General features: G+C 38.8%; 1 protein-coding gene across 13 annotated transcripts in view; it reads right to left on the minus strand.

The window, feature by feature from the left end:
* DLG1 (discs large MAGUK scaffold protein 1) overlaps positions 1 to 13327 on the minus strand; it is a 653463-nt gene that overhangs the window by 2526 nt on the left and 637610 nt on the right. For all 13 annotated transcript variants that reach the window (XM_049775940.1, XM_049775930.1, XM_049775934.1 and 10 more), the window contains 5 exons: positions 12167 to 12217; positions 8061 to 8162; positions 7621 to 7793; positions 4674 to 4783; positions 3769 to 3860 (listed from right to left, as the gene is read on the minus strand). In XM_049775940.1, the coding sequence (XP_049631897.1) occupies positions 3769 to 3860; positions 4674 to 4783; positions 7621 to 7793; positions 8061 to 8162; positions 12167 to 12217 (528 nt within the window). The remainder of the gene's footprint in view (positions 1 to 3768; positions 3861 to 4673; positions 4784 to 7620; positions 7794 to 8060; positions 8163 to 12166; positions 12218 to 13327) is intronic.

The following is a 13327-nucleotide window of genomic DNA, read 5'->3' on the forward strand; positions in this document are numbered from 1 at the left end:
GAGCCAGGAGTAACCCCTGAGCACTGCCAGGTGTGACCCAAAACCCAAAACCCAAAAACAAAAAAAAAAAAAAAAAAAAAAAAAAAAAAAGAGAGAGAGAAAATTTAAAAGATTTGGTGATTGGTGTGTGTGTCAAATTTTTAGTCAAAAAACATTTTGGGGGGTGCTATACCTGGTAGTGCTCAAGGGTTACTCCTGGCTCTGCTCTCAGAAATAGCCCATGCATACTCCGGGAACCATATGGGATGCCAGAACTGAACCTGGTCCATCCCCGGTTGGCAGTGTTCAAGGCAAATGCCCCACTGCTCTGATATCGCTCTGGGTCCCGTCAAAATACATTTTATTTAATTTTTTTGGTTGTTTAACATCCGAATATATATTAATTTTTAACGACACCTGTAAGGATGTGAGACCAAGTGTGAATGCAATATACACGCTGAGCATGAGCAAGGGCCAAGCTGTCCCCTGGAGTACTAGGTGTACCTGGTGGCCCCAGAACACTGCTGGGTGTGATTTCTATAAAATATTGAAGGCGGGGCTGGAATGGTAGCACAAGAGTAGGCATTTGCTTTGGATGCAGCCAACCGAAGATGGACCCAGGTTTGATCCCCGGCATTCCATAGTCTTCTGAGCCTGTCAGGAGTGATTTCTGAGCACAGAGCCAGAAGTAACCCCTGAGCACTATGGGTGTGGTCCCAAACCCCTCAAAAATATTGAAGGCAAATTTATAAATATTTCCCTAACACTCTTAATTTAAAAAAAAAATAAAAGAAAAACACATACTGGAGGATAGTATAGCAGATAGAGTTTAAGCCTTGCAAACAGCCTATCTGGATTTGATTCCCAGCACCCCATATGGTGTCCTGAGTACTGCCAGCACAGAGCCAGGAGTAAGCCCTGAGCAACCCTGGGTGTGGCCCCCAAACCAAACCAAACACCAGAAAAAAGTGAAAAAAAAAAAAGAGGGGGGGAGGGGAACCTAAATTACCATAGGAAGCTAACATGGCTACTAAAAATTTTTATATTTTGGGACAGAATCTAATGGAGAAATAGCTATAGACTGACACACCTGGCTGCACTCAGGGTTGGTCACTCCTGGCAGTACTGTGGAATGAATGAACCAGGGCTGTGTGTGTGTAAGGCAGGCACCCTAACCCCATGGAGATGATCTCTTTGGCCAAAAAAAAGTGGAGAAACAAGTTTTGGGGGCAGGTATATTTAGCAGTACTCGGGGATCACTCATGAGATACTGGCAATTGAACAGGGGTCAGATGCATGTAAGGAAAGCATCCTAACCCATGTATTATATTATCTTTCTGGCACTTAACACAGATTTCTTTAGTAAACCAACAAGTCTCAAGTGACCCAGCTACAATGCAGGTAAATTAAGATGATAACCTAACATTATAGCAGCAACCATTAAAATCAGTATAATGTAGTTTATGATCCCCTGGGCACTGTTAGGGGTGATTCCTGCCTCAGAACCAGGAGTACGCCCTGGGCACCGCAGGTTTTGCACCCCCCAAAATTTTTAATTAAAAATTAATTTAGGAGCCGTAAAGATAGCATGGAGGTAGGGCGTTTGCCTTGCATACAGAAGAACTGGTTCAAATCCCGGCATCCCAAATGGTCCCCCGAGCCTGCCAGGAGCAATATCTGAGCGTAGAGCCAGGAGGAACCCCTGAGCTCTGCCGGCGTGACCCAAAAACCAAAAAAAAAAAAAAAAAAAAAAAAACCTCAAATAGGTCATCCTTTACTAACTTAATAATCAGTGATTATTAAGGAGCGTATCACAGAAAAAGATTTCCATGATTTCAAACGCTATCATAAATATTGTTTCAAATGAGAGTTATTTGCGATGGGAGAGACATGCCTGTAGGAGGGGTTTCTTCTAAAACATCCAGCCCAAGATGTGGAGTGAGCATTCACAGTTTGAGCTAGTGACAGCCTCAATACACTTGAAGACACAATTTATTTGACAAAATATTTTCATTGGTTTTTCTTCTTGGTCACTCCACTAGGCATGAAACAGAATTCCACAGTTCTTCATAGTTTTTTTTTTTTTTTTTGGTTTTTGGGTCACACCTGGTAGCACTCAGGAGTTATTCCTGGCAGGCTTTGGCCCCGGTCCTTCATAGTTATAATTGACAAGTGCATATAATGACTTAAGAGATAATTAAACAGCTTGGGAAGCATATATTCTATGTACTTTGTAAAGATTTAAGGGACTTGTTTGTAAAACAGCTTTCTCACGAGGGAACTGAAAAGCTTCCCTGAAAAAGTAGACCTATCAACTAAGGAACCAAAACCAACATGGGTTGTAATGGTGAAAATCGGCACTAGAAAGTTCCTCCTATGACATATGGAGAAGGTACCATTATTTCTGTGGTATTTTTGTCCCCAAAGCATAACTTAAGTCTAAAAAAAAATAGCAGACACATCCAAATTGACAGAGGAATATTTCATAAAATAACTACAATTCACACTTAAAATCTGTCATGAATAGGGGCTAAAGAGAGAGCACAGTATGCTTGCTTTGCGTGTGGTTGACGGGTTTAATCCCTGGTATGACATATAGTCCCCAGGAGTGATATCTGAACACAAAGCAGGGAGTAAGCCCTGAGCACTACCAGATATGGACCAAACATGGCCCCCCAATAAAAAAAGTCATGAAAAACAAGAAAAACAATGAGGAAGTGCCATTCCAGGTTGAAAGTAGATAACTATAGCAATAAAACATATGGGGAAAACCATTCCTCCTTTTTGTTCCATGGGTTTAGTAAAATAAATAAATATGAAGGAGATCTATAAAACTAAATTATATCTCAATGTCCAATTTACTAATTTTGCCAACAACATTAAGATTATATAATAAAATGCCTGTTTGGGGGATGCACTTAGCAATGTATTCAGGCATAGGAGGGCATCTTTCTGTAACTTAATTTTAAATGTTTCAGGGGCCAGGCGGTGGCGCTAGAGGTAAGGTGCCTGCCTTGCCTGCGCTAGCCTTAGACGGACCACGATTCGATCCCCCGGCATCCCGTATGGTCCCCCAAGCCAGGAGGGACTTCTGAGCACATAGCCAGTTGTAACCTGAGTGTCATCGGGTGTGGCCCAAAAACAAAACAAACAAAAAAGTTTCAGAAAAAACCACTAATGTGCTAAAATGCTAACATTGGAAATATGAGTAGAGTATATAAGAAACGTTGGTTCATTCACATTTTTCTGTAAGTTTGATATAAAAAACACAGCACATGGTTTTACAGTAATACTTAGAGGCATTTAGTGTGGACATCGAATATAGGTTGATCATTATTTAAAATAAATCATAACAAAAACAAATTCAAAGTTATGTAGGAAACCCTAATCAATAATCAAAGAAATCTTACATGTCAAGATTCTCCATAACACTGGTAAGGCTATAGGAATTATTCTAAATGACAGCCACCAGTTCCTAATCCTACTCGTTGGTGTAGAATTTAGAATTTGATGGCAGAATTTAGAATCCATTTTAGGGGCCTGAAGATAGCACTGAGGTAGAGCGTTTGCCTTACACGTGGCCAATCTGGAACAGACCCCGGTTCAATTCCCAGTATGCCATATGGTCCCTGGAGCTTCCCAGGAATGACTTCTGAGTGCAGAGCCAGGAGTAAACCCTGAGCACCACTGGCTGTGACCCAACCCCTTCCCCCAATCCGTTTTAATGGATCAGCATATCTAGTTCCATAGTGAAATTCTATCAAAAGCAAAATTCAATCAAAATCCAACCTGTGAAGTGTTCAGTGAACTCTTGCTCCAGTTTCATGGCTCTTTCAAATGTCTTCCTGGCATGTTCTTCTGTTAGACGCTTATTCATCTCTCTAAGCAAATAAATTCAGATACCAACAATTACATTCTAATCTTTTGAAATAAGGTCAACAATGTCCCAGTATTTCCAAGACCCCTGTCCTAGATCACCCTCCTCACCCTGCTGTGAGCTTCCTATTAAAGACAAGTTCTCAATTTTTGTTGCTTTTGGGCATATGATCCATCCATTAAAATTGGGGGGGGGGACTTGAGGGGGGCACACTTGGCAGTATTCAGGGCTTACTCCTGGCTCTATGTTCATGAATCATTCTGGGCAGGACTTGGGGCACTATTTTGGGTTCCAGGGATCAAACCCAGGATAGCCGCATGCCCTACCCTATGTACCCAGCTTCTCCTGTTTCTTTATATCCCACATAAGAAAGACATCATTTTGTATCTCTTCCTCTCCTTTTTGTTCTGGTTTTTGAGCTCTACCTGGTATTGATACCCAGGGCTTACTCCTGGCTCTGCACTCAGGAATTACTCCTGGTGGTGCTCAGGGGACCATATGGGACATTGGGGATTGAACCAGGGTTGGCCATGTGCAATGCAAGTGAACTAGACAGCTACTTGCCCCCTCCTTTTTACTACTTTAGTGGTTACCTGAGAGCTGTGCTTACCAATTTAGTACTAGCTATGCAATTAAGCTTACAAATATAAACAGATTAATATTGTTAGTTACTTTTAGCTTTGTAACAACCCTATAAGGCAGGTGTATTACTGCTATTTCCATTTTAGAGATACAAATACTGAGATGCAGGAAGTTAATCTAGTAAATGACAAAACCAGATTTTTACATAAACTGTATCTTTCATATTTATGCTTACATGATATTTTCCATGGATTTAGGTTTAATAAAAATGGAGATTGGGTAAAGTTGCGCAATCTGTAATCTCTTTATGGCATTTCCAGACACATCGAGGATACAGTGTTTGCCCTAAAATAGGGAGAATAAAGAAGAAAAACAAGTGAACAAACACTTTCACTTATATCAAAGGCACATTTCCTATGGATTATGATGTTTGGATCGTGTTCATTTTAAGCAAACTTGTCATTTCTGTTAGCAAATTTCAATGGGGAAAGTAAAATAAAGACAATAATGATAACTCAAATGTTACATTTAACAAGGAATGGGAATATAGTTTCCGTACTTCTTTCATAGACAAGTAAACTCTTAAAAATGGCAACCAGTATGAGGTTCCTATCTTTTATTTTGCTATAAGAAAGGCAATAATAATTAAAAATACTAAGTTATCTTCTCACTTTATCATCTTTTCATGAAAAAATTTGATTAATATATATATAGCCTAAAATTAAGGAGAAGCTTTAAAATGATTATTTATAAAACCTCACTATTTACTTGCTTCTCTATCTGATTTCTTATGTCTCTAGGGACTAGGTAAGACACTAGTACAAACTTGAATTAGGCCAAACTAATTCTAGAATTTACAATACATTTTTCTGATGTTCTTAAGTTTATTGTTAGTTGAATTGTACCCTGGTACCCTTATAAACATTGTGATATACCATGTTTTTAATCAGACACTCCTCCTAATGCTCTTGTAATCTAAGGGTTTGCAATGAATCTTTTTTTTTTTTTTTTTTTTGGTTTTTGGGCCACACCCGGTAACGCTCAGGGGTTACTCCTGGCTATGTGCTCAGAAGTTGCTCCTGGCTTGGGGGACCATATGGGACACCAGGGGATAGAACCGCGGTCCGTCCAAGGCTAGCGCAGGCAAGGCAGGCACCTTACCTTTAGCGCCACCGCCTGGCCCCTGCAATGAATCTTAATTTAAATTTGGAAATACTTAAAATGAAAGCTTTATTTTTTTTGCTTTTTGGGCCACACCCAGCGATGCTCAGGGGTTACTCCTGGCCATGAGCTCAGAAATTGCTCCTGGCTTGGGGGACCATATGGGACGCCGGGGGATCGAACCACAGTCTGTCCTAGGTTAGCGCATGCAAGACAAATGCCCTACAGTTTATGCTACCGCTCTGGCCCCATTAAAATGAAAACTTTAACTTGATATAAATACTTGAAAGGTAAAAATAAATAAATATAAATATGAACATTCTATTATCAACACTATTTCATATAATCGTTTAAAAATGAGAAACTGGGGCTGGAGAGATAGCACAGTGGTAGGCATTTGTCTTGTACACTGCTGACCCAAGACTGATGGTGGTTCGATTCCCGGCATCCCATATGATCTCCCGAGCCTGCCTGGGGCCATTTCTGAGTGCAGAGCCAGGAGTAACCCCAGAAAGCAGCCAGTGTGACCCAAAACCCAAAACCCAAAAATAAAAATCCTGTTTTGCACCAGATATTATTTACCTGATTCATTAACTTTAGTGTATACTAATACTCTTGCCTAAAGCCATTATCTGGGTGGCTGTCAAGAGACAGTTCTTGGGGCTGGAGCGATAGCACAACAGTGGGTGCTTGCCTTGCACGAGGCCAATCCAGGATGGACCTTGGTTTGATCCCCAGCATCCCATATGGTCCTCTGAGCCAGGAGTAACCCATGAGCATCACAAGGTATGGCCCAAAAAGCAAAAAACAACAAAAAAAACCCCCAAACAAACCAGTTCTTAATTTCATTATTCTTTCTACATTAATTTATAGACATATTTGATCTATACAGCCTTCCTTCTTCTCATTTAATTATTCATAGACTTATTTTTCATAGACTCAGACTTTTATTCCAGATATGGCTATGGGGGTACCTCATAGGTTGTCTTTTGAATCTTTCTAAAATAATCTCATCATTACTTAAGCACTTCCTTATTTTTCTGGCATTGCAAAATATTTAAGGTTTATTCTGTGCTTTCTCATTACCAGCCTGCATCATTTCCAGAAGTTCTGGGTATTTTCTATTTTGCATCATACCTGACAGTACTCAGGGTTGATCCAGCCTCTGTGCTCAAGGATCAACTCCTAGTGTGCTTGAGGAATATATGTGGTGTGGGGACCAATTCTGGATTGGCCTTGTGCAAGACACACATGAAATGGCCAATCCTAGTGATGCTTAGGAGACCATATGTGGTGTCAGGTGAACCTGGACAGACACATTCAGGGAAAATCCTATATTCTCTTTGGCCCAAGGTTTGCGTACTTTTAAATGGAGAACGAGAAGCCAAGATGTATAGGTACTAGATGTTTTATTGCTTATTGAGGAGCCATTTTTAGACTTTCTTAGTAGGCAGAACAAGAAAGCATATGTAAATGTCTTCACTTATTCTACTTCTACATATAATTTTTATTTTTCTAAGTCACCTAAATTAAATGATTTAAGGGATTCATAGCAGTTAAAATAATGCAGTAACAGTGATTCTATGCATTTTTCAACATATGTTAAACTCAGCATTCTATCATACTTTAACACTATCAAAGGCATTTCTTTTTAGTTTTTAATTTTGGGACACACCCAGCCATGCTCAGGGTTTACTCGTGGCTCTATGCTCAGAAATTGCTCCTGGCAGGCTCGGGGGACCATATGGGATGCCGGGATTTGAACCACCGTCCTTCTGCATGCAAGGCAAACACTTTATCTCCATGCTATCTCTCCGACCCCCATACTCAGGGTTTACTTCTTGTTCTGCATTCAGGAATTACTCCTGGCAGTGCTTGGTTGGGGGACCATGTGTGATGCCAGGGATTGAATCTGGTTGGCTGCATGCAAGGCAATGCCCGACCCACTGTACCATTGCTCTAGCTCCAAGTCAAAGGCATTTCTGTTTAGAATACTATTATGAGATTGCTTCGATGCTTACCTTTTCTGCTACTTCTCGAACAGACTGAACACTTGTTCCATACAGATGGTTGTTATACTGGCCAGCTTCGATGAATTTATGTTCCTGGATATCTTTTTCCATCTGTTCTCTTGAAGTTACAAAATGATAGTCTCTTCCATCTACTTCATAATCTCGTTTTGGTCTAGTTGTATCTTTAATAGAGAAAAAGAATTGAAGGAGTGATAAGTAGTAAAAACATAATGAATCAATTTTCTACTTAATTATAAAGCTCAACATAATAGAGACTAATTTAAATTTGAACAGGGATAATTAATATACAGGAATAATTGAAAATGAAATAAAAACCATTAAAAAAATAAAGACAGGCTGCAGACGCAGCTTCAGAGCACATGCTTTGCATACATGAGGCCCTGGGTTTCACCTTTGACTCCCCAATCTTTTGTTTGTGAGTTACTCACGAGGAACACATGATCCAAATTTGTCAGGAAATTCTGAGATCAAGTCATCATTTATCCTGTCTTTTGTAGGTCCCAATATGATCACTGGTCGAGTATAATTAACTATAAAGATAAACTGTATGTTAAAAGAAATACTCAACAATCATCAATGTACTATTAATGTATTTTATTTGAAAATTACTTTATTTTCATTTAGCTCTTAAGGCTTATTATTTTATTTTTCCATCAATGATGTCTAACTTTTATTTATAATCCTATATTAAGATTTTATTTTATTTATTTTTATTTTTTGGTTTTTGGGTCATACCCGGCAGTGCTCAGGGGTTATTTCTGGCTCTGCACTCAGAAATCGCACCTGGAAGGCTCAGGGGACCATATGGGATGTTGGGATTTGAGCCACTGTCCATCCTGGATTGGCCGTGAGCAAACAGACACCCTATTGCTGTGCCATCTCTCTAGCCCTCTATATTAAGATTTTAAAGTTAAGTAATTCCTGTTGGAAGCCATACTACCCAGTAAGTTAAACCAAGCATTTTAGCAGATGTTCGCACTTAACAGGCATTTCTATATATTTCTGATATCCTCTAATTACAAATTAGAAAATAAGTATGGTATTTTACTGATTTAATTTGAAGTAAAATTAATAAGGAAATAGATCAAAGAAGGACAAACCCCCGCCCAAACAAAACAAAACAAAATAAAAATCTGGGTAGGAAAGTAACATAATTTTAGTAATGATGTAGAAAGATGGTTTCACAGAATGGTAGGAATCATGTTGAAAACAGGAGACCAGTAGTAAGAATCAAAATTAACAATGCAATATAGTTCTGAAATTGTTTGGAAAGATTAGAAAAGGGTGAGTAATGGGAAAGGTAATGATTAGAGATGCTTCCAAGACAAGTAAACACAGTGAGTAGTATGATGAACACTGGAAAAAAAAGTTGCCTAAGAAATAAAACAGTGTAACCTCCATCTAACACCATGCACAAAGGTCAAATCCAAATGGATTAAAGACTTTGAACCAGATCCGAAACCGTAAGGTATATCAACCAACATGTAGGTAAAACACTCCATGACATTGAGACTAAAGGCATATTCGAGGAGGAAACAGCACTGTCTAACTAAACAAGTGGAAGCAGAGATAAATACATGGGACTATATTAAGCTGAGAAACTTCTACACCTCAAAGGTGACTAGGATACAAAAGCCACCCACAGGATGGGAAAAACTATTCACCCAATACTCATTAGATAAGGGGCTAATACCTAAAATATACAAGGTACTGACAAAACTTAACAAGAAAAAAACATCTAACCCCATCAAAAAATGAGGAGAAGCAATGAACAGACATTTTCTCAAAGAAGAAATACAAATGGCCAAAGGCACAAGAAAAAAATGCTCCACATGACTAATTAAAATCAAAATAACAATGCAAATCAAAATAACAATGAAGTACCATTTCATGCAACAGAGACTGGTACACATCACAACAAACAAGAACAATCAGTGCCGGCAGGAATGAGGAGAAAAAGGAACTCTTTATTTATTGCTGGTGGGAATACTGTCTAGTACAGCCTTTATGGAAAACAATATGGAGATTCCTCAAAAGACTGTAAATTGAACTCCATATGATCTAGCTATACCACTCCTAGGGATATACCCTAGGAATACAAAATTACAATACAAAAATACCTTCCTCACACCTATATTCATTGCAGTGCTATTTACAATAGCTAGCCTCTGGAAACAACCAAGATGCCCTTCAACAGATGAATGGCTGAAGAAACTGTGGTACGTACACACAATGGAATATTATTCAGCCTTCAGGAGAGATGAAGTCATGAAATTTTCCTATACATGGAGGGACATAGAATCTATTATGCTGAGTGAAATAAGTCAGAAGGAGAAAGAAAAATGCAGAATAGTCTCACTCATCTATGGGTTTTAAGAAAAATAAAAGACATTTTTGCAGTAATTCTGAGAGACAAAAGAGAGGAGGGCTGGAAGGTCCAGCTCATTACATGAAGCTCACCACAAAGAGTGATGAGTGCAGTTAGAGAAATAACTACACTAACACTATCAGGACAATGGTAGTGAGAGAAGTAGAATGCCTGTCTCGAATACAGGCAGGGGGTGGAGGAAGAGGGAGATAGAGGGCATTGGTGGTGGGAATGTTGCACTGGTGAAGGGGGTTGTTCTTTTTATGACTGAAACCCAAATACAATCTGCTTGTAATTATGATGCTTAAAGACATTATAAAAAGGATATAAAACAGTCTATAAAATAGACTATATTAAATGACTTGATTCTATTAAAGGAGGCATACATAAACAGAACAGCACTGAGAGCCCAGAGATAAAAAGCCACACATATGGGGCTAGAGAGATAGCATGGAGGTAAGGCGTTTGCCTTTCATGCAGAAGGTCATTGGTTCAAATCCTGGCATCCCATATGGTCCCCTGAGCCTGCCAGGAGTGATTTCTGAGCATGGAGCCAGGAGTAAGCTCTGAGCGTTGCTGGGTGTGACCCAAAAACCAAAACCAAAACAAAACAAAACAAACAAACAAAAAAAAGCCACACATATATGGACAAAGAGTCTAGAGAGGGACCTGAAAGGTGGCGCTAGAGGTAAGGTGTCTGCCTTGCAAGTGCTAGCCAAGGAAGGACCGTGGTTCGATCCCCCGGAGTCCCATATAGTCCCCCCAAGTCAGGGGCAATTTCTGAGTGCTTAGTCAGGAGTAACCCCTGAGCATCAAATGGGTGTGCCCCCCCTCAAAAAAAAAAAAAAACCAAAAAGAAAAAAAAAAGAGTCTAGAGAATACAATGGAGGAAGGAAAAGTCTCTTTAATAAATGACATTGGGAAAGTTGGATAACCACATGCAAAACTAGACCACTCTCTAACACTATCAACATTATGGAATACTATCAACACTATCTATTACTATCAACTAGACCACTATCTTATACTGTATACAAAAATTAATTCAAAAGATCCCAAACAGAGACGCAGCAAGGAGAGAGATGAGACCCAGGAAGGGTGCTTGCAGGGCAGCTGATGGCGGCTGCTTAACAAAGCTTAGCTTAGAAGCCATACATGGCGATTAGGGTCTTGTAACAAAGCTGGACTAAAAAAAAAAAAGACCCCAAACATTACAAAACAGATGAAAACAAAAGTGATATATTCCTTGACAACTACTGCCTTAGAAATGCGTTTGTTATCAAGGGAAACAATGAAGCATGTCAAACTAGAAAGCTTCCTCATAGAGAAATAAGTTGCGGTAAAATAGAAAGACAGGACTGATTAGTAGTAAAGTATATGATCTGCACAGAGGAGACCTGAGCTTGATTCCTAATACTCCGGGGGTAGTGAGATGAGGGAGAAGAGATGCTTAATGGGAGAAGAGATTTGTACATTTCAATATCCAAAATACTCAAAAAGTTAAAACCAAAACCAATTAAAATTAAAGTCAATTAGAAGATGAGATAGTACAGGAGTTAAGGGACATAATTTGCAAGTGGATAACTCTGGTTTGAAATCTATCACACGGTCTCTAGAGCACTGCTGGAGTGGCCTGAGTTACCCTAGAAACACAGGGCCTGATGAGAGACATTTATCTTTGGGCATAATATCTTCAGGCCCCATTCCTGAACGGCCAGCCTGGTTGGCTCAAAATCCTGAGAAGGGCCCTTGGACTCCTGAGCACCACTTGGGAAACAGGCATTCTCCTCTTAGAGTCAGGCTCTAAAACGAACACTTCTCTAAAGATATACAGATGTCAAATAGGCACACAAGAAGCTGATCATCTTTTATCATCAAGAAATGAAAATCAAAATAACAATATGGTATTATCTCACTTTATACAAAATGGCCATTATACAAAAAATAAGAGCTAGAGAGGATGTGGAAAGATCCTCCCCCTCCCATATCAAAGGTTACATTTTGTTATAATGTGTACAGTGAATTTCTATTCATAGACACACATTGTGATTATAAAATACAGTAAAATTCTAAGGAAACTTTTTAAGGTATGAATTAAAACTCGTTTCCAAATCAAAAAGCATGTATTTTATGGAGGTTGTAAAACAATCAATAGACTTCACAAACCTTCTTGTTGATTCACTGGTTCATAAGACAAGACATATTCTTCTTGACCACCTATTAGAAAATTGAGAGACATATGAGAAAGTCTACAGAGATAACTAACGCTACTTTGATTTTTCATACACAACATATATTATACTAAGAATTCCCTGGCAAAATTAATTACCTTACTGTTGCTCTGTTTTACAGATGCTCATTTTTATACCTATTCAAAATTTTCATTTGTGGTATAAAGTATATGCCATTCATCTCTTACCTAAGATCAAGTTCTTAACTCTAAGAACTATTACATTTTATGAAGATAAATACATTAGTAAGCAGTTTTTTAAAAATACTGTTATTTTTCACCCTATAAGATGCACCTGACCATAAAACTCATATAGTTTTTAGATGCTCTTCTTCCCTGCACTCAGGCTTCTGCTCCAGGTAGCATTTGCTCCCCAAGATGTGCCTTGGGGGTGGCATGGGAGGGTGTGTCTTATTTATAAAAAATACAGTACATATATATTTGGTGAAATACTGCTATCAAAAATATCCTTTTTTTTTGCTCCTGTAGGCAAAATAATTAATGGAATATATATTTATAGTTATCTTACAACTAAAATTTTAATGCAAAGTTTAAATTACTGTCATGCTTTCTCTAATAAAACTCTAATGACTAGTCTAATAATTCATTTATTTAAGCTGAAAAAAGTTTCAATGTGAGTTTAAAAAAAAATCATAGAAAGGGACCAGAGTGATAGCACAGTGGGTACGGTGTTTGCTTTCCATGCAACCGACCTGGGTTCAATCCTGGCATCCCATATGAGCCTGAGCCTGCAAGGAGCGATTTCTGAGCACAGAGCCAGAAGTAACCCCTTGAACACTGCCAGGTGTGCTGTCCCCAATCTTAGTAAACCTGTATGCTCAACTATGTTTTATAAACCGTATACAGTGATTTTCCTTGCATCAAAAATGAGTCACATTGATAGTAAAGGAGATAAAATATTTTCCTTTGATCTTAAAATACCTATAGCAGGGGTGGCTAACAGGATTTTTACCCTCACTAAAAATGGTAAAATGCAATATGTGTTTAGTATATTTTTGCTAAAATTATATGCTTTTGTGTGAGTGTTTGTCTGTTTTGGCAGACACACACTGCGTGGTGTGGCTCTCTGACTCCCA

This window comes from Suncus etruscus, chromosome 6 (genome assembly GCF_024139225.1).
Source record: "Suncus etruscus isolate mSunEtr1 chromosome 6, mSunEtr1.pri.cur, whole genome shotgun sequence".
Lineage (NCBI taxonomy): Eukaryota > Metazoa > Chordata > Mammalia > Eulipotyphla > Soricidae > Suncus > Suncus etruscus.